At 42.3% G+C, this 26,101-nt stretch overlaps 2 protein-coding genes across 3 annotated transcripts; both read right to left on the bottom strand.

Annotated features, from left to right (window-relative positions):
• Positions 1–1,211: 1,211 nt before the first annotated feature.
• map2k4b (mitogen-activated protein kinase kinase 4b) lies at positions 1,212–18,676 on the bottom strand. 2 transcript variants are annotated; one of them, XM_083932503.1, is made up of 13 exons: positions 18,497–18,676; positions 15,963–15,998; positions 13,525–13,557; positions 11,778–11,880; positions 10,302–10,476; positions 10,002–10,121; positions 9,715–9,834; positions 9,568–9,619; positions 8,959–9,086; positions 7,760–7,837; positions 7,499–7,647; positions 6,794–6,839; positions 1,212–6,582 (listed from the first exon to the last, which is right to left on the bottom strand). In XM_083932503.1, the coding sequence occupies exons 1-13, from the start codon at positions 18,600–18,602 to the stop codon at positions 6,469–6,471; spliced, it is 1,260 nt and encodes a 419-aa protein (XP_083788629.1). In that variant the 5' UTR covers positions 18,603–18,676; the 3' UTR covers positions 1,212–6,468. The 2 variants fall into 2 exon arrangements, with proteins under 2 accessions (XP_083788629.1, XP_083788630.1); XM_083932504.1 differs by lacking the exon at positions 13,525–13,557.
• Positions 18,677–22,218: 3,542 nt separating this feature from the next.
• Positions 22,219–26,101, bottom strand: adprm (ADP-ribose/CDP-alcohol diphosphatase, manganese-dependent). The gene is made up of 3 exons (XM_083932482.1): positions 25,421–26,101; positions 24,052–24,174; positions 22,219–23,410 (listed from the first exon to the last, which is right to left on the bottom strand). The coding sequence occupies exons 1-3, from the start codon at positions 25,998–26,000 to the stop codon at positions 23,088–23,090; spliced, it is 1,026 nt and encodes a 341-aa protein (XP_083788608.1). The 5' UTR covers positions 26,001–26,101; the 3' UTR covers positions 22,219–23,087.

Here is a 26,101-nt window from a genome sequence, read left to right as displayed (position 1 = left end):
AGACAATTATGTTAATGATTACAGGAGCCTACACAACTGTACAAATGCAGTGTTTGGCCGTACATCAGTTTTTACTACTGTTGCCTGGCAGCCCAGTGTCTTTTACTCTCTACTTCTTATTGTTTATTCACAGATTATTTGGTTTGTACGCCCCTGGTGGTTAAGAGAATAACTGCCACAAACAAAGCGGTGAGCGTAAATGCCATCCGCTGCGGCCCACGGACCCATGAATACAACTTAATAAGACACCCGGTTTCTTATTATTCTTGTCCCTTGGTTTGAAAGCACCCAAATGGACGAGGAATGGCTGATTCTCAAAGTTGAAATGAGGAGTAACCTTTACGGTAACACTCATTTCACTACAAAAACCTAGATAAGGTGGCAGCTGGATGGTGGGAGATCAACACAGAGCTGAAGGTTAGTTAAGGTAATTAAGATAAATCACCGTCGCTGTTAACAATCTACTTGCTGTTGACTATATTGTACGTCATTTCCAGTAAATATCCCAATATAAAATGTGTGTTTTGTTTAAAAAGTACAAACGTAGGAAGAGACCAAGTACTTTCAAGTAGTTACATCTCCAGCATGAGGTTGGCTATGCGGTTTGTTTACATTCTTTCGGTGATGATATCATAAAATATGACGACAGACGTTTGAAGCTTCATTCCTCAACAGAAGCTTTGAATGAAAAACAAACAAACACGGTACAGCCCTAATGGTATTGATCTTTTCATCGAACGATTGGCAAGAAAGCAAATAAATATACTTTCCAAAATGCCAACCTATTGCTTTAAGTGCATTTCTCGCATTTTCAATGATGTCGTCTGTAAACATGGTTCTTGCTGTGTTGTTTAGACCAAATATTGCTTTTTTTCCTGTTACTTATAAAGTGTTGCACTTGTTAAATGGGTTCTATTGTTACATGAATGCCCATCTTGAATATCGGACAAACCCGATGTTCTTCACTTCCTGTCTTCTGTTGTAAGAATATCTACTGGCCCTTCACATTTGACAGAAGCTTCCATGTTGCTTGGCCACTGACTTGCGTTACTATTGTAAAAAAAAACAAAAAAACAGTATTTGCCTGCATCCCTGTATACTACAGAACGAAGAGCAATAAACTTATCACAGCAAAATCCTTTCTGCAGTTTGTATTCATGTCCAATTCGCAAGAAGCACACAATACAAGTTTTCAATATTTTCCATGGGAACTTTATTTGTAACCCTCGATAAAGATACAATAGAATATTCATTGCCCTTAATATCTTATAATCTAATATGAACATTCTAGTTAATTGCAATTTTTACAACATGTACCCTGGAGATTAATTCCACCAGCGGTAAGTCCATGTATCCCATGAGAGCTGTAACTTCTCCGTCTGCGGGCGTTGCACAAGACGGTGGGCTTTCTCAGGGCTTTGCACCATTTCACATTACAGACAGAACTGGAGAGAACTGAGCTGACACCACTCTCCATTCAAACTACACAGAGAGTAATGTCCGTCTACACTGCATCTCCACCCACTTAAAGTGAAATTCCGGCGTAAAATCATCCCAGGGTCTTTTTTGGCAAATCAACCATCAAATAAGCCATCGAGACAATTTTAAACAACTATTAACAGAGAAATCCCAGACAGTCGCTAACAGTCGAATGCGGTTTAGCACTTGGCAGCACGGTGAACGCATTAAAATGTCTTTTTTAACCACTAATACTGCTCCAAATAACAGCAAAAACCTCTGCAGTAGCATGAGAAGAGTCATTACACAGAAAACAAAGCACCAACAAAGTAGTATTTGAACCGGAAGTTTATTAAAAGAGTGTTTTAAAGACTTACCTTCTGGCCCCTGTACCAGCAACTCTCATAGTAAAGTCCATTCAAGTGGATTAAAGTCAATCCCGAAGGAAGGAGCCCATTGGTGCTTTGCTTTCTGTGTAGGGACTCTACTCATGCTACTGCAGAGGTTTGCTGTTATTTTGAGCAGTATTAGTGGTTAAAAAAGGTGTTTAAATGACTTCAACGTACGGCCCAGAGCTAATCAGTGTTAGCCACATTTGGGTGTTAGCGACTTTCCAGGATTTCTCTGTTAATAGTTGTTACACGAAACAAATTGTCTCGATGGTTTATTTGATGATTGTATTTACAAAAGACCCTGGGATGATTCTATGCCGAAATTTCACTTTAAGCCACACATATTCAACAAGTTCAATGGTTTTAATGAGTGACCCCACTGCCCGACACATCCCGATGATGGTGGCCATTTTCCAACATGGCTGACATCTGTAGAGGCCTGGACAAAGAATTTCGAATAAAAACGTAAAGGGGAACTCCAATTAATTTTACACGTGTCAATTTAACAGTGCACTATTCAGCATCTGCAAACAGCTGCATTACTTGACAAAGGAGCTTTGTCAAGTCTGAAAAAATATAGAACCCTGACGACATCATATATTTTCAATACTCTTTTTGGTTTTGAAGCTTACCCTATATGAAGGACTGGAAATCAGGATATCGCAGCAAATTTTGACCTTTTTTTTTATCCATCTTCTGCAAGACTCCCAACTTTATGAACGTATAATACTAAAATCCCTGGAGTGGCCCTTTAACTGCAGCAATATTGAAGCTCAATGTAATAAAGACAATAACAGTCATACTTAATCATACTTCTAAAATATCATCCAACTGATCTTGAGAAAGTCAACTGACTCTTGGCTTATTATTGTATAGATCAGTGGTTCTCAACCTGAGGTCAGTGGACCGCCTGGGGTCCTTGAGGGAGTTCCAGGGGGGCCACAGAAAAATGGGGAATATATATAGAGTTTATCACTATGTAAGAAGTAAGCCCAATGTCAGAAAGAGTCATAAGAGTGATTATTCTGATTTTCACAGTTTCACTTCCGTTATCACCAAGTTGACAACTTCAGGTTACTTCAGTCTGTGGCCCGACAGGTAAATCAGGGCTCCAAGCTAACGTTAGTGAAAGTGTTGTTATCCATCAGATATGAAAGTATCAAACATGCATTTTAGATGAATGAGAAGAATATGCTCAGCGCTGTATGTACATGAGGCAGAGGTTCACTCCCAGCCAGTTACCGTAGACATACTACATTAGGATCGAGTATAGAATTCTGGTCTTAATCACATCTAACAACCAAAATGATTTTAGATGGAGTTCCCTGAAAATCTCTCTCTTTTACCTAGTGTGTATATCAATGTAGGGCTCTGTGACATGAAAGAGGTTGAGAACCACTGACATTTAGACTTTTCATCATTAGCATGTGCTACATTAAAAGATGAGGCTGAAAATACCCAATGTTACATTAATGGGATTTGTTGACAAAAAAAAGAAAATATAAATAATGCCATTCTTATCCATCAAAGTGATTTATTACATAACAAGTCTCTACAGAGTCCCAGTTTTGAAGGACCACCATCCATACAGACAGTTTGGTTGAGTAGCTAACCCAAAGTTCGATGGAGGAACGTGTTTTACACTACAGAGATGCATCACAAGTGTAACACATGATTTTGGTGTGGGAAACATTCTATCATCAGTGCAAGCTGGAGAGACATGCCGAGTGACGGAGGAACATGCTGAGTCCGTGGTGACCTTAAGGGTCAGAGCGCAGTAACCAAGGCGACCTGACAGTTGTGTGTTTGGTACAAAAGTGGAAATTATGTCATTTAGCAGCATTAATGGCTGTCATTTTTCTCGACAGGAAACCCTCGCCAGGACCCTGAAAAGGTTTTGTCACTACTGTTTGCCTTTACATGGCAGCATGGGGGATGTGTGATCAGTGTGTATGAGAAGTTGAACTGTACAGTGCTATGGCAGGCAACTGAGGGGCATTAGGACTCATCCTCACACAAACATAAACATACACACTTTAATTGTGCACCCACATCTCCTCACAGCTTCACTGAATGAGCCTTAACTGTGGAGAAGAACCTGCCAGGGACAGCAGATTCGATGGACTATATACATACACATGTACATCCGCGGACATCGTGTCCTAAAGTTACTTTACATCAGGCAATGAAGCACTGAATGAGCCCCAGTTTGTGCATCTTATGTATTGTCATTAGGGACTTTAAGCAGCGATGGTTGAAGGCACGGCTAAGGCCTTTGAGAAACCTTTCAATGGGTTCTTGACGTAGCCCAACTGTCTACTACGGGAGCATGACTGGTTTGCCGTACCGTCTACAACGGCAAACTGTTCTGGAACGCCGTAGCCCTCCCTTCATCTGTAGCTGCTTTAAGTCCCTATTGTGTTTGAGTGACAGAGGTCACTTGCTGCACTTCTAATAGTTTTCCTGATACCATCATTCATTTATTCAGTCTACTGGGAAACAAGTTGAATTGTTCTTTTACTAAGCTGGGGAAAGACAATTCTGCAAATAACTTCAAAACTGCAATATGTCTTGTTCAAGGATGTTCTGGGTTTGGGGATTTCTCTTTTAGAACACCAGGGCCTGTATACAAAACATCTCAAGGCTAAAAGGAGCTCTAAACTTGCTGATTTAGAAGGGAAAAAATGGGTGTGCCAGTCCTAATTTTAGGATATTTTGGGGACTAGGTAACTTAAGGGAAACTGCCAATTTTCAACTTGCTCTGTGTCACTGCTGGACATGAAGATGGCCGATGCCAGCGATGGGAGCTCCTCGCTCAACTGCTAGCAAAATTCCAGAGTCGCAGTCGCACCATGTTAAGAGGCTAAAGGTGGGAAGCGGCCGCAGGTTCCACTCCAACCTGTGGCACTTTGCTGCATGTCTCCCCCTCTCTCTCTCATCCCATTTCCCATCTGTCCTATCTAATAAAAGGCTTGGAAAACTACCAAAAAAAAACCCAACGTTTAAAAAAATCCACCAGTTGAAATGCGTCAGCCGGTATAAAGACTTGGCTGGCGACTGGCGCACCTCCCTCTTGTCCAAATATGTTCACTTCCGACCCCAAGATAACTAGATGGCGATGTTTGGAGAGTATTTCACAAACTCCTGTTGCTAACACCGTAACGCAAACATGTGACCGACCCCTCTCCCCCACCCAAAAAAAAAAATCCTCCCAATAAATGAATGGGCCCCACGCACCAGGCAGAGCACACAAAGTGGAGAAGTGAGGATATGCATCATTTTCAGCCTTTAAAATGCACATCAACATTAAACAGACCACTTAATGTAAAACCATTTATTTTAGGATTTTTTTCTTACATTAGGCTACAAGTTACAGGTACAGTGTCAGCATGTGAGTGGTCATCTGCCCTGACGAAGCCAAAGCCTCCTTAAGTTTCCGTGTGTTGGGTGAACTTGTTTGTACTAAATGGAATCAAGAGTTTAACTGATTCTATGATTTTATTTCTCCGTCCAGTGCAGCGAGTGAGGGGAGACAGTGACACAGACGCTCACAGACGGAGCTTAGTCAATCTCAAGCTCAGTCAATATAGACACACGTTCAAAACTTATATACAGCGGAAGAAAACGATATATTCAATAACAGGGACATGTATCTGTTCTGTGAGATGAGCGAGTGGCGACCGTTGCAACGATCCAAACTATACTTTACGGGTGTTCCTGTAGATTTTAAACTCTTTATTGGGACAAGGTAACATACCTCCTACAGTATTTCTATCAAGACCTCACTGACAGCCAATCACAGTTTGCAACATGACATCATCCATAGCAACAGGGTCGACCCCGACCCCTTTCTCTTAGTTTAAGACTTCTCATTCCTAAGTAAAAGTTGTTCTCAGCAGCTTTGTGGTTTGAAGAGGACACTCTTAGTGTTATTTAGGCGCCCTTTGTTTTGTGAATACAGGCCCTGATGATCAGCTTTGTGACTGGAATGATAATACATGAAAAGGCACAAACTGTGGCTAACATTGAGAAATGTGAGAAAAACTGTATGTCCCAATCACGTGTCAGGACAAACACTCACAGATTGCATATTGGAAAAAAAAAGACACAAGTAAAGCCATGCTACCGGATCCATGAGAGAGAAACACTGTTGCATACTCGTCCATTACCATGAGTGAAGGTGAGCACAAAAAAGTGTGCATTTAAACAGTAGGTCTATCAGCAGACATCTGTACATGTCAATGGTGAATTATGCATACACACAGTCCACAAAAGGACAACTCGAGAGGTGGCTTTTTTGTTCATACGTCATGAGTGTCACTGTTCAACATTTTATTTGGTAGATTCTGTATTTGTATACAAAGACTCTTCCTTTTACCTACTTAAAAAGACACATTGCATTTTATGAAGACAAGTCTTCAAGCTGGCTGAAGATGGAGATGATATTTTAGATTGACTTTAATGAGGTGATGGGAGGTGGAAGGGTTTTGCTTAACCAGATTCGTCTCATTGGGTTCCTTTGTTCTTTGGAACATGTGAATTAACAAGTGATCCTACGTTACTGAGGGCTAAAATGTCAAGCTTAGTGCCCCCCACCCCCCTCCCAAGCCTAACTCCATCAGTCCACGTACATAGGAGAGATGGGAGAGGCGGGGATCTGATCCAGGATGCGACATACGTAACTGGCGACATCCACGAAACGCTCTTCATACATCAGAATGAAGGGATGTTTCTGGAGGAGAGACACAGTGAGCATCAGGCTGACGTGCACACTGGAAAATGCATCATGTGTCATTAAAGTGAATTATAGAATGTCCCCTTTCTATCAATGGTTACAGTGCGTCAATTAGTCTGCTTTAACTCACATCTGTGTGTATGGTATCAAACTGAGGCTGAGACTGATGATGTGCTGATAATGTGCTCTGATCTGAGGGAAAACTTACCAGAAGCTCCTTGTACTTCGGCCGCTTTGATTCATCCTTCGTAAGGCTGGACAGAATGACAATAAGAGAGCTTCATCAGCAAGGGACACAGGTATTGAGAGGCAGAACTAAGTCCTCCTGGAAAAAACCCTCGAAAGCATACGCGTTGTTTGAAAAGAACCTCCCAAAACCTGAGGGTTTCCTAAAAAACTGCACAAAATGTCAACCACAGTGTTAACAATATATTCTGGGTCATGGTCAGATTTTCCTCAGTAAGGCTGTAGTCTGCCTTAATGTCGGAATTCTTCCGTGTGGAGGCGCAAAATTATTTGGTTTTGTTTAGTTTTTTTTCCCCCCATCAGGCTTCTTAAAGTGTATTACATTGATCCCCTTGCATTTCATGGATCACATACATGCAGACCTCATATCCGATCTTAAAGGTGTATACACGCAGACATCATATCCGATCTTAAAGGTGTATACATCAAACGCTGCATCCGGTCTTAATGGGTTGAAACTTTTTTTCATCAGCCAACAGTGTTCACTCAGGTGCACACTCCACAAATGAAGAGCATGAGATGTGGTTGAAAGCTCTGTGAAAAGCTAGTATTTCTGTTCCCGAGACCACGAAACAAGCAGTCTACAGTCATGAATGCTTTTCACAAACTGATCAGAGGCATGTAATAGCTACTGAGTGTATGTATGATTGACAGTAACGGTGCTTACCATAGGTTCACACAGTTGATGAACTTGGGGGAGAACTGCCTCTCCTCTGAGTTGCTGAGGTGGGGAGGCTCCCCTTTCACCACTTGTGTGAGCTGATCAAAAACACTGTTCCATTTGGGGTACGGGAACCTTCCCGTGGCCAGTTCATACTGAAAGCAAACACACACCCTTTCCTTACTGCTACAGCTCTGTCCGTTCACACTGCTCAGACATAACAGACGTCACATTTCATATTAAAGCAGGCGACATTGTTCGTCTCACCAGGGTGATTCCCAAGCTCCAAACATCAGAGCGGACATCATAGCCTTGTCTGGAAGCACTGGGGTCTATCCTTTCAGGCTGAAACACACACAGAAAATGACTGTGATACTGAGACACTTCACTGATCCCAAAGGACAGTTTCTTTCTTTCATGGGGAGGTCAGAGGTCAAGCTCAAGATCTGAGCAGAGCCTTAAATCTGGAAAAGCTTGAGCCTATACACATACAGCCTCGACGTAAATTGCCGCCCAGTCATTTCAATGACATTGTTTATTTTTTTCAGTGTTTTTGGAGTACACTAATAAAATATATACAAGTGTTTTAACCCCACTATTTGTATTTTTTGTAAAACATAAAAACAAATATACAAACGTTCTCTTTATTCGTCAATGGATATATCAACTTTGTTAATTTTCAACGTTAACATCAATGCTATTAAGTTTCTTATGTTATTATTAGTGCTGTCAGTTAAACGCGTTATGAACGGCGTTAACGCAAACCCATTTTGGCGCCGTCAATTTTGTGATCAGATGATTAACGTTCTTTTTGGCCTAGCAAACGATGTAGTTTTTTAAAAACACTGTTGCAACAGCCAGGAACATTAAAAAAAACTTCAACACCACACCGGATCTAGCTAGACCAGAAGCAAAACAACAGACACGCCGTTTGGGCTTGAGCCAGCCAAAGAGTAATAGTTTACGTTACAATTGTAGAGTGAACCTGACGCGTGCACTTTATAATTGAATTATTTGTATCGCCCTGTTTGTATTAATCATTTGCATAAAGCCAATCCAATCTTCCTTGTTGATAAGAGCCTTAAAATGAGACAAAATAATGGGACAAAGAGAAGTCAAGGGACATTTGCAAATACATAAAAAAATGTGATTAATTGTGAGTTAACTATGACATTGATGCCATGAATCATGATTAAATATTTGAATCATTTGACAGCACTAGCTATTATTCAGTCACAGTTCTGTTAGATCCTTCTTGTCATTTTTTTTATTTCTCGCCCATCTGTTCATCAGTCTCACTGGCTTTTTTTAAATTTTATTTATGACATTAGGAAAGAGATCAATCTTTTTTTTTTATTATTCTTAACTAGTTCTGAAGTGAGCTAAGGGAAAGACAGATGTATGCAGATGAAAGCGCATGTCCTGATGTCCCTGACTCATCCAGCTGTCTTCACTGTGATGCTCACCGCCATGTACGGCCTGCAGCCTGCATCTCTGGTCTTTGCTATGGAGTCCACCAGCTGACCACTGATGCCAAAGTCACACAGCTTGATATTACCCGTTCGGTCCATGAGAATGTTGGAAGGTTTGATGTCTAAAATGATACAAAGACACAATTTCAAGTACCAATATAAAAGTTTTGATATTGCCAATAGCCAATATTTTGTACTGATACTAAGTACCTTTAAAATGTAGTGTGAAAATATACTGTTAAAAAATAATGGACGTAGCTTCCAGGTCTCAAAAGTGAAACCAATTGTGAAGGGCCTTAAACCTGCATTCTTTCTAAAGTCCAGAAGGGGGCGACTACTTGCTACAAGATAAGTCAGATCAAAAATCATCAAAAATGTCTTGATTAGCTGGTAACTTAGGGTAAACATCCTCTCCAGCAAATACAAAGATGGTGACGTCCAAATGCAAAACTACTGGCTTCAAAATGGTAGCCCACAATGATTGCACTGTAGCAACATCCATTGATTTTTACAGTCTATGGTTTCAATTCAATAAGATGGTTATTTATTCCGTTAATATTGGATTTAATTATTTTTTACAAACAACAAAAACATAAGACTTACCTCTGTGAATTATTTTCAAGTTCTCTTTTAAGTGGTTCAGTGCTTTAACGGTCTGTTGAAGACAAAATAAGTCACATGACTTCTGTTTCCAGGAAATGCACGGTAGGAAATTAAGATGTATGAAGAGAAAGTGAATCCTCTACTCACCGCTAATGTTATTTTGCCTAATATTTCCTCTGGAATGACATCATCTAATGCACAATATACATATTTGTAGAATTTGTCTAATGAGGTAGCCATAAGTTCCATACAAATCCAACAGTCCCCCTGAAACAAAGAGCCAAAGGTTAGTTTTCTTCATTCCTACCAAAACAAGATCCACCGCATCTTTATTAACTGTTCATTAATGAAGTATAACATTCCATACAAGTGCTGCTACATAGTAAACACAGTCAATATTAAAAGACAGGACCAAAACATGATGCTGGTCAGACCTCTCTGAAGAGAGCGCCGTAGAACTGAACAATGTAGGGACAGTCACTACTCCTCATCACCACGTCAAGATCCATCAGCAGCTGCTTCTGCTCCTTCTCATCCACAGTGGAGCGAATCCTCTGAGACACAGACACACAAACACACACATTCTCAAAGTGAATATGACACAGTGCCATAAGTCACATTTGAATCTTGAATGAGTGAAATAACATCTTCAAGACCAAATAAAAATTGGCCTTGAGGGCAATGGTAATGAATTCACTGTTAAACTAAGGTAGGAGGGGAGGTGGGGGGGTCACCTTGACAGCCATGATCTGGCCCGTGGGTTTGTGGACCATCTTGTTGACGGAGCCGTACGCCCCGCGACCGATCTCCCCGAGGTCCCTCAGATCCTCTGCCGTGAAGTCACAATGCTGCTCCGGAGAGATCTTCAGCTTCCCCGATGACTCGATACTGTGTGTCCGCAGACGCTCTCTGGAGAGGAGTTGAGGGAGCGTATGAGACAGAAGAAGAGGAGGAGGAGGAGGAAGAGGAACACAGGAGACGTAGAGCCAAGAGACGAACATGCATTATAGATTAATATGATCAATATTGAATCAGTAATGCCCAAGCTTCTGTGGAATATCTAAAGGATCCATGAAGTGGCTTTGTATCTGAGCTTTCTGATGTGATGGACTCTTCAGCCATGTTTTCAAAGACAAGTCTTGGCTGGTCTTGACTCAGTTTGACTCTGCGTGTCAGCCCTGTAATTTCCATGACAACAGGGCTTGTATTCTTGAAGGTGCGTCTGCGAAGGTGGCGTGGCTTTTCAGGGCAAGCTCTGTGTGTTTTGGTTGTTCTTGTATTTTTAAACATCGGGATTTTTAAAGTATTTCTTATGTCACAGAAACAGAGAGGGCGATGTGTCTTTTTGTTCCAGTGCTCTGCATGGAGCTCTGTGCCCTGCGGTTGCCCTGCAGGCACCTGGGGAACTACTCCAAGACCACATTTGTGAACTAACCACAGACACTTGCCTTGTGAATGGACTCATGGCGCTGCATAATGCTGATCAAAGCAATAGAAGCAGAGCGATTACATACAAAGTGATCGTCAGACGTGATTTAAACGTTGGCGGCGCTTTACCTGCGACGCGATATTCACGTCGAATACAAACGTGCGAGTTAAAATTAGTGAACTTCGGGGGACACTGCAATCAGCGTTGAGATTGCAGTAAGCATCATAACATCAAGGGGATTACCAGGGGATCACCCAAGCCCCCAGCGCAGGCTGCCAGCTGCTACCTAACTGCCTCGACGCGCAATTGGCACGATGGGTCCAAATATGATCAAGCAGCGCGTTGCTCGTGATTTCTGCGATTTCATCGCGTCTATCTTGTGCGGTTTGATCACAGCATCATGAATAGTGGAGAAAAACTGGAATGGATATTTGGCATTATTTTTGACATCACAAAAAAACATTCTGGCCTGGTAACCCATCAGGCCTGTACAATTATATGGGAAACACTGGATTGTCGATAATGTAATTTTAGTATGTTGGTCTATACTATACACACGTATTGCAGGTCTGTCCATTCTGGGTAAGGCGATTTTCTTTGTCTGAATCGAACAGAGGATGTTGTATATTGTGTATGTTAAGCCTCCTGAGGAAAATTTGTGATTTGGGCTGTATTATAGTACTATAGTTTTTTTTACTTCAAATTTGAATTTACAGGATACACTGGCCCAGATGTACTATCTCAAACAATACACATCCCATCATCAGCTATCTCTACTCACATGTGAGGGTTCTGGAAAGAGGGAGGCGTTGGATGGAGCGGGAGCCTGGAGGCTGGTTTCACTGGAGGGTTGGCGAAGTTCAGCTTCAGAGCTTTACGTTTACCTGGCCGGGAAAAAGAGAGAAACCGATCCAGATTCCCACAACATGCACACCACACTGTGGGCTCAGCCAGCTGGTACAGTGCACACAGCGTGATCTTACCTCAGTCACCGACTCTACATGCTTGAGATAAGCCTTTACGTGAGTGCAAACAGCAATATTAACAAATTCATGCCACAAAACTTCAATAGGTCCGTGGAGGATGGTGAGGAGAAAACTGTTGTGGCATCAACAGGATTATCCAGCCTAAGACCTTTGGGTTATGCCACCCTTTTCTCAATATCAGAGAAAACACAAGCAAAGTGCCCAGGTGTACAGGGGTTCCCAATACTCAGACACTGCACCAGCTCCTTCAGCTGCATATGATAGTTTTTCATCCAAATCATATATTAATTCAAGTTACTGAAAATTCTGCTACAATAGAGCCATAAAGTGCCTTATATTGGAAATCTCTGTTCAAGACATGTTCCCTCAAGATATCAAAGTGACCCAACACTGAGAGAGCACTGGACTCCAGTTTAAGACAGTGGACAGTGTATGTTACATAGACTGTAAAAAATAATGGACGTAGCCACCGTGAAGTCACCCAATGATTTGTGGATTACCATTCTAAAGCCTTGAGTGTGGCATTTTGTTTTTTTGAGACCGGACGTGACTATATTTGGACAAGAGTGCGGAGCTGAGCTACGCTAAAGCGGGAAATTGTCAACTTTCCATTGGCTGACATATTGCCAGCAGGTAGTGGGGTGCACCAGATGCTGGCGCCGTTCATTTGCTTATGCTGCCTGCGCTGCAGCTACACAGTCGGTTGAAAACAGGCAGTTTCCCTTTTTAGCATTACCAGCTAATGCTTGCTCCAGCCAGCTAACAATAGTTTTGTCAGCAAGGATACAACCGTACACTGAACAAGACATTTTTAGGTGATCAAAATGTTACAATTAACTATGATGAAGTGAAAACACTGGTTGGGTCAAAGTTCTAAGACTTCTAACCTATTTTAATGAACATTATGCTGTATTGACAAAGACTCGCGATTGAGACTCTAAATCCGTTCGGAAAATGTTTACTGAATTAATCAAGTGAGAAGAAAAATGGAGAAAAAATGGAGGTTTAACGCACTGCCACATGGGCTTCACTTTTTAAACCTGGAAGCTACGTTCACGTCTTTAATACAGTCTATGGTCTGTCACCAGTAAGTGCATATTAGGATGCATCTCCAGAATATAACTGGTGATTAGACTATGCATGGGCTGAGTTTAAGTGCTGACTCGTCTTTGCCATGCCCTGTCGGACCAGCTCCTGACTGAAGACACATTCCTTAACCTTTAACCCCAGTGCAGATTCATCTTTCATGGCCATAACCAATAGCAGTGAACAGTGGACAGACTCCCCACCTACCAGAGCACCACACAGGCTGTTTCAATAGTATACAGTGGCTTCCATTCACCTATTAATCCAATTAAATATGAGCATGATAAACATTTAACAACGCTGACCAATCACTAGGCAACAGCGTGCCCAATCGCCAGCCAATGATTGACATGACTCAATAAAGTTAGTGAGGAAAGTAAACCACTTTAGACTACTGAGGTGTACCCAAAGAGTAGAGGTCGGTGTGCTTTGTGTGTGTTCGAGTCTATTGCTTACGTTGGGGCACTCCAGACAGGCTTATCTGAAATCCTGAAGTGAAGAAAAAACATTTTACTACATTTTCTTAGGGCTTGTTGACGTGCGTGTGGCTCATTATGCAATAGAGCCAGTGCTGTAAGTAGAATAGAGAGCAGGTTTCTTTGAATGGCGATATATAACCATATTTTGGTTGGTCTGGTTCAGTGCACTGTCATGCAACTGTACCTGTAAGTTGATGTGGTTCCACTGTATTCCCAGTGGAATGATCAATACTAGCCCAATAGCAGAATGTATTAAAATGACTATTTGATTGCTTTGCTTCTTCTGTTACCCCCCGCAGTTATCACTTTTACTATTTCACATTAAACAGCAAATTATAGACACCGAGATCAAAAAGCGGCCGATTGTTTTTCACTCTTGTTTTAGTGGAATATGATCATTCTAAGGCTACATCCACACTATCGTTTTATTCTAAAACGGCATTTCAAAACGGAAATGATCTCCGTCCACACAAGCGTTCTAGGTCTGTATCAGAAATAATCTGTCCGTTTAGAATGTTTGTTTACATCTTTAAAAAAGTCTATTAACACGCCTGAAAACCCACATCATGTGATCATTTGCATACACTGGGCATGCATGTGGCAGTGTAAACCGGAAGCCGATTGTCTAACATTACTCTGCGGCTCAAAGAAATCATGGATGTATAAGTTGAAAATACAGAAAATACATGCCATGGCAAAGGGAAAGAAGCACCCACACAAGAAGCCTACCTAATAAATAAGACTGACCACTGTGGGCTGCTTCATCACTGCTGAAGGTCCCCGTTTTTGCCAATCTAGATTAAAACTAAACAGTACAGACTGAAACGGGCTAAGCAGCGTTTAAATACGTCTTTATTCCAGAGGCACAGTAGTGTGGACGTGAGGCATAAACGTATCAAAAGATAAGCGTTTTTTAAAGGAAAACGTAGTAGTGCGGATGTAGCCTAAGCGGTATATCACTGTTGCTGTTCTTCTGACGTAAAACGTATAAAAAATGGTTTGATACTCGTTCCATTGGCATTAACCACTCTCCACAGACATATTCCACTGCTGAGTTAACAGTGTGCCTCATCAATGGCAATGCTTTTCCATAATTATGCTACCATTTACCTTAGAAAATGGCCTATTGCCAATAAGAACATTGGTCTTAATCATAAGAATAGGCATATGGCACAATAATAAGTATGGCACACCACCAGTACATGCCAGTGGAGAGTGGCATCATAAAGTGGTTGGTATGCCACAATGGTACAGTGGCAAGCCGATCCCTGGAGTAGTAGGGCGGTCAATACATAGGCATTAACCGATCCCCAGGCGTCGTATGCCTCTCATTACAGCGATGTACTCAAACTGCATATTATAGCTGGCCTTAGCCAACTGTAGCCAGTCTGACTAATCAATAACAGAAATTTAGAGCAAACAACTTGAGAAAACATTAATTAACGTTAAGCGACTTGTATTCCTTTTGGCAGAATATCGTACATTACATCATATGGAACGCCATGTGGCAGAACATGAATAAATCACACATACGACATATTAATTATCATTAACCATAAATGGCTACTTTGAATTAGTAAATGGTTGCTATCATCGTGGCTTAAGCACAGTCTATGGGTATAAGCAGCTACAGCGCCTGGGCTTATAATAGCTAATGGTAGCCAAGGCAAGCTAAGGTAACTTCTAACATTAACTTTGTGTACATCTGCAAAGATTTATGAAATTACTTTACTGTTTGTCAGACCGTGGCCTAAAATGCTCGAGCGGCACCTGCCATTAGAAAACGGTAGGTGCCAGCATACCACTCCTGGTATATGCTGCTGTACCACCAGTGGCATTCAAAAAAGAAATAACCATTACACGCAGAATGAGGCCGAGTCAATTTACTGAATTTGGAGGAAAAAAAATCCCACAAGGTGAATGCCTAACACAGCTAATTAATTTGGAGAAGATTTTGAGGCCAATGCGTTTGCTGTTTTGTCCTCACTTCATCAACTCACATTAGCAACTTTTCGATCTTGGCACTACTGCTTGTTTATAAGTGGGACACAGCAGTAGGTATCATAGTTAGCAGTGGCATACCAGTGAGAATTGGTATTCGCCAGTGGAACATGACTGACATTCTGTTTGTGCCATGTAGAACAGCAGCAGCACACCACGCTAACAGCCACATTTTGATATCTGCGCTGCTGAGGAAAGGGTTTCTCGATGCAGTGTCTCATCATGGGGTCTGTCTACTGTGTCTACATATGGAAACTTGATTAAAACATGCAGAGTGAATGAAAATACACAAGTGAGATTTTGAACAGTGGAAGGTGGATGGGAAACATTTCAAGGAATCCCTTTGCCAAAACATGTCCTGATCAAACACAAAGTGAACACAAAGGAAAACCTAGTAAAAATAAATGGGAATACCTGTTTCGTTCTGACATCTCCAGCAGGTGTTGGTTTCTGTAAGGTTTAGAGAAAACATTTGATGCTAGAAACTAGACATACAACTGGATACATGACTGCGGTTTTAGATTTGGTTTAGATTTGGTTCTAAGAGTACAGCCTACTGTTCATTCATTCATTCATTCATTCATGCATTCATTCATCGTCAACCGCTTGTCCCTATCAGGGCCGCGGGGGTCTGGAGCCGATCCCAGCTGACATTGGGCGTGACAATCGCTCACATTCTCACCTACGGGCAATTTAGAGTCATCAATTAAGTCATCTTTGGACTGTGGGAGGAAGCCGGAGAACCCAGAGAAAACCAACGCAGAAACAGGGAAAATATGCAAACTCCACACAGAAGGGCCCCAGCCGGTATTTGAACCAAGGAACCCTCTTGCTGTGAGGCGACAGTGCTAACCACCACATCACACTGTATGTTATGGAAGACAATTTCCGCCTGTGTGATGAAAAATAAAGATAGTATCTCAATAGGGGGTCACCCCTACGTTCCCCGGGGGCATAAGACTCTGCCTACGCTGATTTAATTCACTATTTTGTTAGGGTTAGGGTTAGGGGGTAGTGTTAGGCTTAGGGGGTAGGCTAAGGGCTAGGGTCTGGGTTAGTGTTAGGGTTAGGGGGTCGTGTTAGGGGTTAAGTGTTAGGGTTAGGGGGTAGTGTTAGGGGTTAAGTGTTAGGGTTAGGGGGTAGTGTTAGGGGTTAAGGGTTATGGTTAGGGGGTAGTGTCAGGGTTAGGGGGTAGTGTTAGGGGTTAAGGGTTAGGGTTAGGGGGTAGTGTTAGTGTTAGGGGGTAGTGTTGGGGGTTAAGGGTTAGGGTTAGGGGGGAGTGTAAGGGTCTACGTAGGCCCATTTACTGTGAATTTCAGCACTGATTGTGGGAAAAATAACAGACTGGGGAACATAGGACCCTTTTTAGGAAAAGCGAGGAACATAGGTACACTCCCTCTTAACATAATGACTTAGTATCTCAAAATAATGAGAAAGTATCTCAGAATAAGGACTTTTCAATCAGTCAATATATTTCGATACTTTCTCATTATAATGACTTACAGCATGTTTCTTTTTCATCACACTGGCGGCAATGGGCTTCAATAGTATGTAAACCGTTTTACCGCTAAGTGTGGATGAATACAAACGTTTAGAAGACATCATATTAGCTCCTGGGCGGCATAGTAGGACTTTATGGCTTGTTTAAGCGTAGCTAGCTTAAAGCATCTTAGCTAAAACAGTGAATGAAATGGGCTAAATCTACTCTACTCTACTGCTGTTAGCTAACGTTATAGTCTCGAGACTTTCCGTCCGATAATGGACTCAGAACCAAACAGTCCGGTTGCATCGCAAAACATTCTATCTACACTTGAAATAAACGACCCTATTTCACGTTAATCAACGACAGACGTGTTGTTTCAGTGCAGTGGCGGTGTTAAATACTTTTATCACATTATCTAACGGGCTGAACTTTCGGGTGAACCAACAGCAGAACTTAAAGTTACAAAAGGAGGAGGACGTCCGTGACGTTGTCAGACGGCTGCAGCTAATTCATCAACAGCGTTTACAAATGGTGACTATAATTACTCCATCTAACTTTTAACTGTGTTATTTGTGTCATTTCTTTGCCGTACAGACAGCGCAGTGGCCTGGCCCATGGGAGTCACACACTTCAGTGTAGGTAGGCCTTGGTGGAGCCTGTAGCAGCCTGGTGCTAACAATATCGGTGAGTGGACAGTGAATGCATCTTTATAATGTCACACATTTGTGATTACTGTTTAGATTCTACCGACAACCATGTCACTGAAGGACTGAAACACTTGGCTGTCGTGTTGAGCAGATAAACAGGCGCTACTCTGCAACATTGCTAACCTGGTAGCCGTGTACTTTCAGAAGATACTTCAAGCTACGCAAACAAAGCTGCGTTAGCGGAAACCGCGCACTTCAGCCTTCAAAATAAAAGGCGAATACTTTGACAACCAGCTGAAGACATTACAGAGCTGTTGCATTCACAATTTAAAAAAGTAGTTTTGAATGTTTAGTACTAAGATATAACTATAGGGTGTGATTCATCAAATATTTGTTACAGAAATGTGTAACTGTAGTGCGTGACTACATAATGCAGTTAGCTAGTAAACACTGTCTACAACATGCCATAGATTCATTGAGAAATTATGAGCGATTTTACACATCCACAACTAGCTCACTACAATATACATTTACGTATTTCAACGCCTTGTACAACCAGTCCAACGTATATAATTCACATTTACATGAGCACATCGTTCAACAGTGTTTAATGACTGTTCCCATCTCTGTTGTATGATGTAATATGGACAACAACGCGGATCTTATTTCGAAAATCGCGACCGGTAAGTTGTAGTGATTCTGTGCGGCTTGACTCTGGGTTTTCCTGCTTCTGGGAAGCTACACGCTACCTTTCCCTACAAACACCAGAGTCGTTGATAGACATAGAAAGGTGTGAAATAAAGGCCGTGGCCGCCTACCTTGCATGCTGCTGCTCTGTGTCTGCTGGTGAAAGTGGTGCGACGTGGATCCCACAATGCTGCTGCTGGCGCTTTTGGAGTTGCTGTCAGGACAGGGAGTCGCCATTGTTGTGTTGGATTCCGGCAGCAGCGCCCAGGCTGCAGTTCAGAGAGTGAAACTTCGCCCTCCCCGCCTCCACACCGTAGACCGTACGGGACACTGCGCCACCTGAACGCAGCAGCTGCTCCACGGCCACGTCTGTGCCGCTGCTGCCTTCAGGCCCTGTCGGAAATACAGAGATCACGACTCCCCAGAGCAGTGCTTGACACATTTCTGTCACTTTTGCAGCGTACTCTACATATTATACCTACCTTTTTATCTCATCATATTCCCACGCCCCATAGAATCAATACTGTATAAAGTGTCCCACTTATTTAATGTGATTTAACAAAATGGTGACCTCACAACCGTGTATGCTCCCTTAATCTACATTGTTACTGTGCGCTTTGTCCCGCCTCATGATGATTCACATTTTTAGAGTTTGAATCACACAAACTAGTATAACACATATTAGCGTTTTATATTTCATTGTAATCTCACAGTTGTATTTTTTCCACTGTTAGTTATGGCCATGTCAAAAATATAGCATGACTTTTGAATTAGCAGTTTGACGGTCTTCATCAGTGCATTGATTTTGCTCAGTTGTCATGGAGATAACTATACAGGGGAATGTCATATAGACCTTTTCAAAGACTACACTAACATTCTAAATGTGTCCCAATGTACTTCCTGTTGCATGAAAACAGACTTAGCCCAAAGATGTTATAATACTAAGAGGCGACACTCCATTGGCTCGACTACAACAGGAAATAAAGTAGGACCGTTTTGAAAAGGTCCATACAGGCACCCACATGTCCATACAGAGGTAAACTCCATATGTTGAGGAAGACTGTGAGATGCACTTGAAAGCTCTAGAAAAAGTTAGAGTTGACCTTGAAATAAATAATAATTCAAGTTCAAACAACTTTATACAGACTGGACACTGGAATATGTCAGAGAGAAAAACAACAGACTGGGCATCGAGTGTGCAGTTCAACATTAGAAGTAGTAAATATAAATAAAAATAAACCAACCAAAAAAAAAGGTCTAAATAAGTAAGGTTTATGCAATGACACATAAGCAATAAAAAGTCATATATAATTAACTGTCGAGCCTGACAGAAGACGGAATGAAGGACTTTAGTAGCGGTTTGTTTTGCTGCGTGGTGCTATAAAGCGTTAACCTGACTTGGGTTCCGCCTTGCTTCCATCTTGACTCCGCCTAGCTCCCCTCAACCATCTGGATTCGTTCCATAGGAAAGTAATTTCAGGGTCCGAAAAAAATGGTCAGGCCAATCAGGAGCGCCTGGCGGGGTATTATAGATGTGTCGCAGCAGAGAAACGACTGTTGCAGCTCGCATCGAGGAAAATGGATGCCAACATGGATGCTGCTGTTTCATCCGTGTCCAATCTAGAGAATCTTTCTTCTTCAAAAGAACACCAGAGAACAGCTCTGAAGGCTTTTCCCTGTGTCACTCATCAGCGTCATGGGTTGGTTTTGATGTGAGTGGTTGAAGTAGCACGTCAATAAAGATGATTGACAAGTGGTTTATCCAATCCTATGCAAGGATTTTTGATAAGGCCCAGCCTCTTGAAATCACTTTTCTATGGAGAGATCCCAGATGGTTGAGGGAAGCAAGGCGAGATTCAGGTCAATAAAGCTTCCGCCTGAAACCATTAATCTGAATTCTGGGGAGAGGACGTGGTCGTTTTGGTCAACTATTTTTTTTTTTTAGCTTTTTGGACCACATGCTTCTCCCAAAGACAAAATGAGTCCTTCTGCCAAACTCCGATTATTTTGGAGCACACCTTCACAATTCTGTTCAGACTGTTCCTGTCCTTGACACAGAGGCCATCGAACCAGCAAATAAATGAGAAGGTTAAGAGACTCTCAATAAATTACTGCTAAAACCTGGTTGAAATTTTGTTACAAAAATTGAAGGATTTTAACTTCCTCAGTAAATGGACTCTCTGTTGACCGCGTCGAACCGTAGAATCGGTGTTTGCATCAACTTTAGATGTCAACTTTAGGAGTCAAACACAGTTCCCAAATATTCATAGGCGTCTACAATTCTCCTCACCACGAATGATGCTCGCCTTAGGTGTGTTATTGTTTTTCCTGAAATCAATGATGAGCTCCTCTGTTTTTGACACATTGAGGTCAAGGAAGTTCTCATCGCACCAATTTTTGCATCTACTGACAAATGATTTATCACTTACCACATTGTCATCAGCTGAAACTCAATAGTGCTACTTCAGTGTCAGGGGTAATGGGAAAGATGGGGTTCATAATCCAACCTCAGGTGATATTCAAGTGAAAAACAAATGATAGAAAGATTGTATCCACCACTTTTCCAGGTAACCTGAATGAGACATACACTCACCTGGTGCTGAATAAAATGTCAGTGTGGTCTTCTGCTGCTGTTCCCTCTCTGCTAGAAAGTAGGTGGTGTGTGTTCACAGATGCTCTCCTGCATTCCTCTGTTGGAACCAGTGGATATTTGAGTTACTGTTGCCTTTCTATCAGCTCCAACCAGTCTGGCCATTCTCCTCTGACCTCTGGCTAAAACGAGGCATTTGTGCCCACGGAGGAGGAGGTAGAGGAGGAGGGGAGGTAGAGGATGAGGGGGAGGAAGAGGACAATAGGAAGAAGAGGAGGAGCTCCAACCAGTCTGCCCATTCTCCTCTGACCTCTGGCTAAAACAAGGCATTTGCGCCCACAGAACTGCCGCTCACTGGATCTTTTCTCTTTTTGGGGCCATTCTCTGTAAACCCTAGAGATGGTTGTGCGTGAAAATCCCAGTAGATCAGCAGTTTGTGAAATCCTCAGAGCAGCCCGTCTGGCACCAACAACCACGCCAAGTTCAAAGACACTTCAATCACCTTTCTTCCCCATTATGATGCTGCTTTGAACTGCAGCACATCCTCTTCACCATGTCTACATGCCTAAATGCATTGCGTTGCTGCCATGTGATTGGCTGATTAGAAATGGGCATTACCGAGCAGTCAGACAGTTGCACCTAATAAAATGGCCGGTGAGTGTAAGATGCCCGAGACATGACATTTAGCTCAGCACAGGAGTGCAACCACTGCTGGTCAATTTTTATTATCTGTTGTACTGTTTTACATTGTAAATCATACAGATTTGCACTCATCTTGTGTTAATCTTCTCACCTGAAAAAAATATTAGTTATAGTTACAATCCACTGCACATCTCACTACATTACACAATACATTGCTCTGCAAATAACAGTATAAGAAAAATAATTTACTGTATGTGCCATATGCAACGTGCAATAAGGCACCAATTGCATTCATCAATTTGTCCTTAAAATGTTTGTATAAATATGCTAATTCTAAACTCCAAATTAAAAACACAGCCAGTGTATGAATCAGGATTATAAATAATAAGTGCAATAATGCATTTGAGGTACTGTATTTGCTCTGCTGAGGTAAGTGCTCATGACAGACTGCATCTAAAAAACACAGAGCACATGTATCTGGGTTAGCAGTACTTCACGTTTGAAAGTATTCCCATCTTGGCCTTATAATAACTTAAACAATGGAAAGTTACAGTCAGACTGTAGAAAATAATGGGTGTAGCTTCCACGTCTTAAAAGTGAAGTCAATGCTGAAGCGCCTTAAACCCGCATTCCCTCTAATGTCCAGCAAAGGGCGACTCAACTGGCTCCAAAAAAAAAAAAAGGCAGATTGTATAGAAGACAATGAGAAAATGAGCCGCCGACTTTCCTGATTTATTACCTCAGTAAACATTTTCCTAATGGGTTTATGGTCTCAATCACTAGGTTCAAGCCTTTTCAATACTGCATGATGTTCATTTAGTAAATTATGGTCCCATTAGAGTAAAATAGACCATAAAGCAGGCGATGCTTTAGGGCGGGGCCACAAAGCTAACTGTCAATCGGGATAGAGGCTTAGTAAAACATATTCATGTCACTTTGTCCATTAAAATATCCGTGAACTTGTTTTGGGATGTTGTCAGTGTTACTGTTTTAGGATTTTGACCCTCTCTCAGTGTGTTTTCACTTCATTAAAATATCATTTTGGTCACCTAAATTTTCTGTCAAAAGTCTGTTAAAAGGTTAGCGCAGCACCATTAAAACAACAGCTGCGCCGTCTTGTCCAAATATAGTCACTTTTGACAAAATGCCAAGATGGTGGAGGCAAATGCCAAAATCCTGACTTCAAAACGGTAGTCCACAAACCCATGGGTGACGTGACAGTGGCTTCAGTGATTTTTTTTACAGTCTATGGTTATAGTACTTCTGTTCCTGAAGTGTGCACATATGTTAGTGTTTTTTCATCTGAGAAAAACCTTTGACTGCTATGGCCTGAGAGATTGTCTTTCTTGTAAAGTGACCCGTGTATAATTCCCTGACTAACATCCTCTAAAAGTCCCAGCCCAGAATATATACCTCTCTTAATCCCAAGATAGTCCAAAAATATCGCCTTTACGGCTTCCGTAATGTTTGAATCTTAATTACCGCACTTTTCATATTGCCTTCTGCTCTGCGCGGCTTTGGCATGGAAAAGGAAACACTCGATCTTTGATCCTCCCGTGCCCTTTCACCACCATCCTGTCCTCGTACACAGAGACTGTGCCAAAGGCGTTGCCGTCAGGTGGGGTCTCAATCACCCCCTCTAATGTCAGGTGGTGCACTCCCGTCTCTTCATCCTGGCAGTATCCACCGTTGTGGTCGTGTCCAGCCATGAAACACACCACGCTGCTGTGGGACCGTATGATGGCCAGGACCTCATCGAAGTTCCAGGCGAGGCAGATGGGTTCTGTGGAGCAGACGTGGACAGGGAGGTGACCTGGGCAAGAAAACAAACATTCAGATTTCTTTTCACTGGTACAGCTGCTCTCACAGGGCAGCAGATGATGTGCACACAATATTTCATAGGCTGCAAGCAACGTTCATTTTTGAATTTTTTTTCTATTAATAGTTTTGTTCCCAGAAAACAAACTGATGTCACTTTGCTTGTTTTGTCGAACCGACAAATTAGTAAAAATTTAATTAGTAAAAATAAATTAGTTTCATGCTTCTTGCGGTCAGCGTAGCGCGGATGGAGATGTAGCATAATTGCAGCCTGGGCGATTGTGAGCGGAAGGTCTGAGTGCAGAACCGATTAACATTTCACGGCACTTTAAAAAAGAAGTGCTTTGATAAATGTTGGCTGGGAGCTCTGTTCCTGGAGCCACTGTGACTGCGATCAGTATGAAGGACTAAACAGCTATCCGTCTCACAAGGGCACCGTCGCTGCATTCGGGGTTTAGCGCCGCATAAAAAAAACATTTGTGATTGGTTGAAAGAAACATAAAGAGCCCAGAGAGCCCCAAATTGCTCCCACCAGTGCGTGAACGTGCATCTGAATGATTAGATTCAATAGGTGGAAAAACATAGAAATAGAAAAAAAGAATCGGATTAACTGACACTGACACAGGTTTTACTTACTGACAATTGTGACTCTTTCCCGTTTGTCATCGGCTGAGGACAGAACCGAATCCAGCCAGTCCAGCTGGTCCTTACTGTACCCACCGTTGAACATGGTGAACCTCTGCTGCAGGCCTGCAAGCACTGAATCAAGACGACAAAATATGAACATCATAATGTACCTACTCTTCACTGTCGGTCACCCTGGTGTAGTGGGTTTCCAATGGGTATTTACATATACGATATCCATCTAAAGTTTGCTCACATTAAGCTGCTGGTAAGAACTAACCCCCGGATTTTAACAAATAGAGCAGTGGATTTTAAAGTGGGCGTGGCTGGGGGCCCTCAGCAAAATGAAGGGAAGTTGAGGGGAAGATGGTAGAAATAAATCAAATAAATACATTGTATCATTATTTATACACAGAAATTATTATCGTCGTTTACTGGCCTGGGAACGCCTCGGGATCCCCCAGTTAGAGCTGGTTAATGTGGCCCGGGAAAGGGAAGTTTGGGGTCCCCTGCTAAAGCTGCTGCCCCCGCGACCCGACCCCGGATAAGAGGTTGAAGATGAGATGAGATGAGATAATATACAACATATATATTGAAATCTTAATTTTCTGCCAGTCAAAGTATCATTCATCACGTCAGAAGCTTGAATGTTGTGGAACTAAACTGACACAATGTTTACAATGGAAAACAGAAACATTCATTCTAATGGAATGATTTGAAAAAATGCAACTATTATTGCACGGGTATTTAAAAAGAGCGGTGGTGCATTTTTGACGCCAACTTCAGCATTAGACATTCACATTAATACATTACATATCACAAATCAAATTAAAATATTTCAGTTATTAAAGCCCCTGAACCCCCACACAGGTGTTTTCAGTTAACTGGTTGATTAAACCTCTTCTCAGGACTGTGTGGGTGTGTCTACTGTGAATGATTGACATCTTTCAGAGTCTCCTGTTAGCTTTGTTTCACCTGTTAAGGCGGGACAAGGAACACCTTCATCATTCTTAGTGGTAGACGGACATTTATGACATCATAAATCCTCATCAAAGCCCCGCCCACCTTCAACCCCAGCAGAGGTCTAATCAGAAGAACTGAAAACACCTGTGTGGGTGTTCAGGGGCTTTAATAGAGTGGTTTAATTTAATTATTGACACAATACGAAATGAAATGTTGACCTGCAGGCCTACCTGCGTCAAAAGCATATTATTGCATTAAGCATCTTCTTGTATATTGTGTATAGTGTTTTAAATTGCAATACTGTACTCTTATTGTATTTTACATTTCTGATTGTATTGTACCGCTGCTGCTACGATAACTTTATTTATCCCCAAGGGGAAATTAGGTAATCTATCTATCTATCTACCTACCTACCTACCTGGGGGTTGGTTGAGATCCTCGTTGTCGTTGTACCGTCTGATTAAACTCAGGGCATCGCTGTGCTGTTGGCTGGACTCCTCTCTGCCCAGCAGGCTCACGTCATAGGCGTCCAGCACCACAAACGTGAAGCCGGGGAACGGAGTGAAGTGGTAGGCGTAGATCTGGGCTTCCGTCAGGCTCGGGCTCAGGTTCAGGTTCCTTTCAGAGTGCAGGGCGCTGTTGAGCCGCGAACGCAGCAGCGCGCTCCTGCTGAAGTTGTAAAACTCGTGATTCCCCCAAACATGGTGGACCTCCACGGGGCCGGAGCTGAACTCTCTCAGCACCGTGTCCAGCGCTCGCTCAGAGGCGTCGTGGCGCTTGTTGAAGCCGTCGATAACGTCTCCAAGTTGGAGAATGAACTCTGGTTTGGCAGCCGACTCTGACCAACGCTCCCGGGCGTTTCTCAGCAGCTGGAGACTGCTCCGATAGTACCGCCTCCTCGTCCGGTCGTAATTGTACCCGTCGTCGATGTCTGCGTACTGAATGTCCGCTATCACGCCGAAGGTGAAGAGCGGCGTTTGCTGAGGACAGTCGTCCATTCTCGATGTTGTCTTCGTTACGGTGAACGTCTCTGTGCGTTTGCTAGGTGAGCCGAGAAAGACACGAACCGGGAACCGGGAACGTAACCCTCGTACATCCT

Source organism: Echiichthys vipera, assembly GCF_963691815.1.
Source record: "Echiichthys vipera genome assembly, chromosome: 18".
Lineage (NCBI taxonomy): Eukaryota > Metazoa > Chordata > Actinopteri > Perciformes > Trachinidae > Echiichthys > Echiichthys vipera.
Note: the sequence above shows the minus strand (reverse complement) of the source record. Positions and strands in the feature narration are given on the sequence as shown.

Coding starts and splice junctions, on each gene's coding strand:
- map2k4b (XM_083932503.1), bottom strand. CDS start 18,602: ATGGCGACTCCCTGTCCTGACAGCAACTCCAAAAGCGCCAGCAGCAGC. Junction 13,558..15,962: donor GAGATGTCAGAACGAAACAG/GTATTCCCATTT, acceptor TCTTCACTTCAG/GATTTCAGATAAGCCTGTCT. Junction 9,835..10,001: donor ACGGCGCTCTCTTCAGAGAG/GTCTGACCAGCA, acceptor TCTTTGTTTCAG/GGGGACTGTTGGATTTGTAT.
- adprm (XM_083932482.1), bottom strand. CDS start 26,000: ATGGACGACTGTCCTCAGCAAACGCCGCTCTTCACCTTCGGCGTGATA. Junction 24,175..25,420: donor GGATCTCAACCAACCCCCAG/GTAGGTAGGTAG, acceptor GTCTTGATTCAG/TGCTTGCAGGCCTGCAGCAG. Junction 23,411..24,051: donor GGAAAGAGTCACAATTGTCA/GTAAGTAAAACC, acceptor TTTCTTGCCCAG/GTCACCTCCCTGTCCACGTC.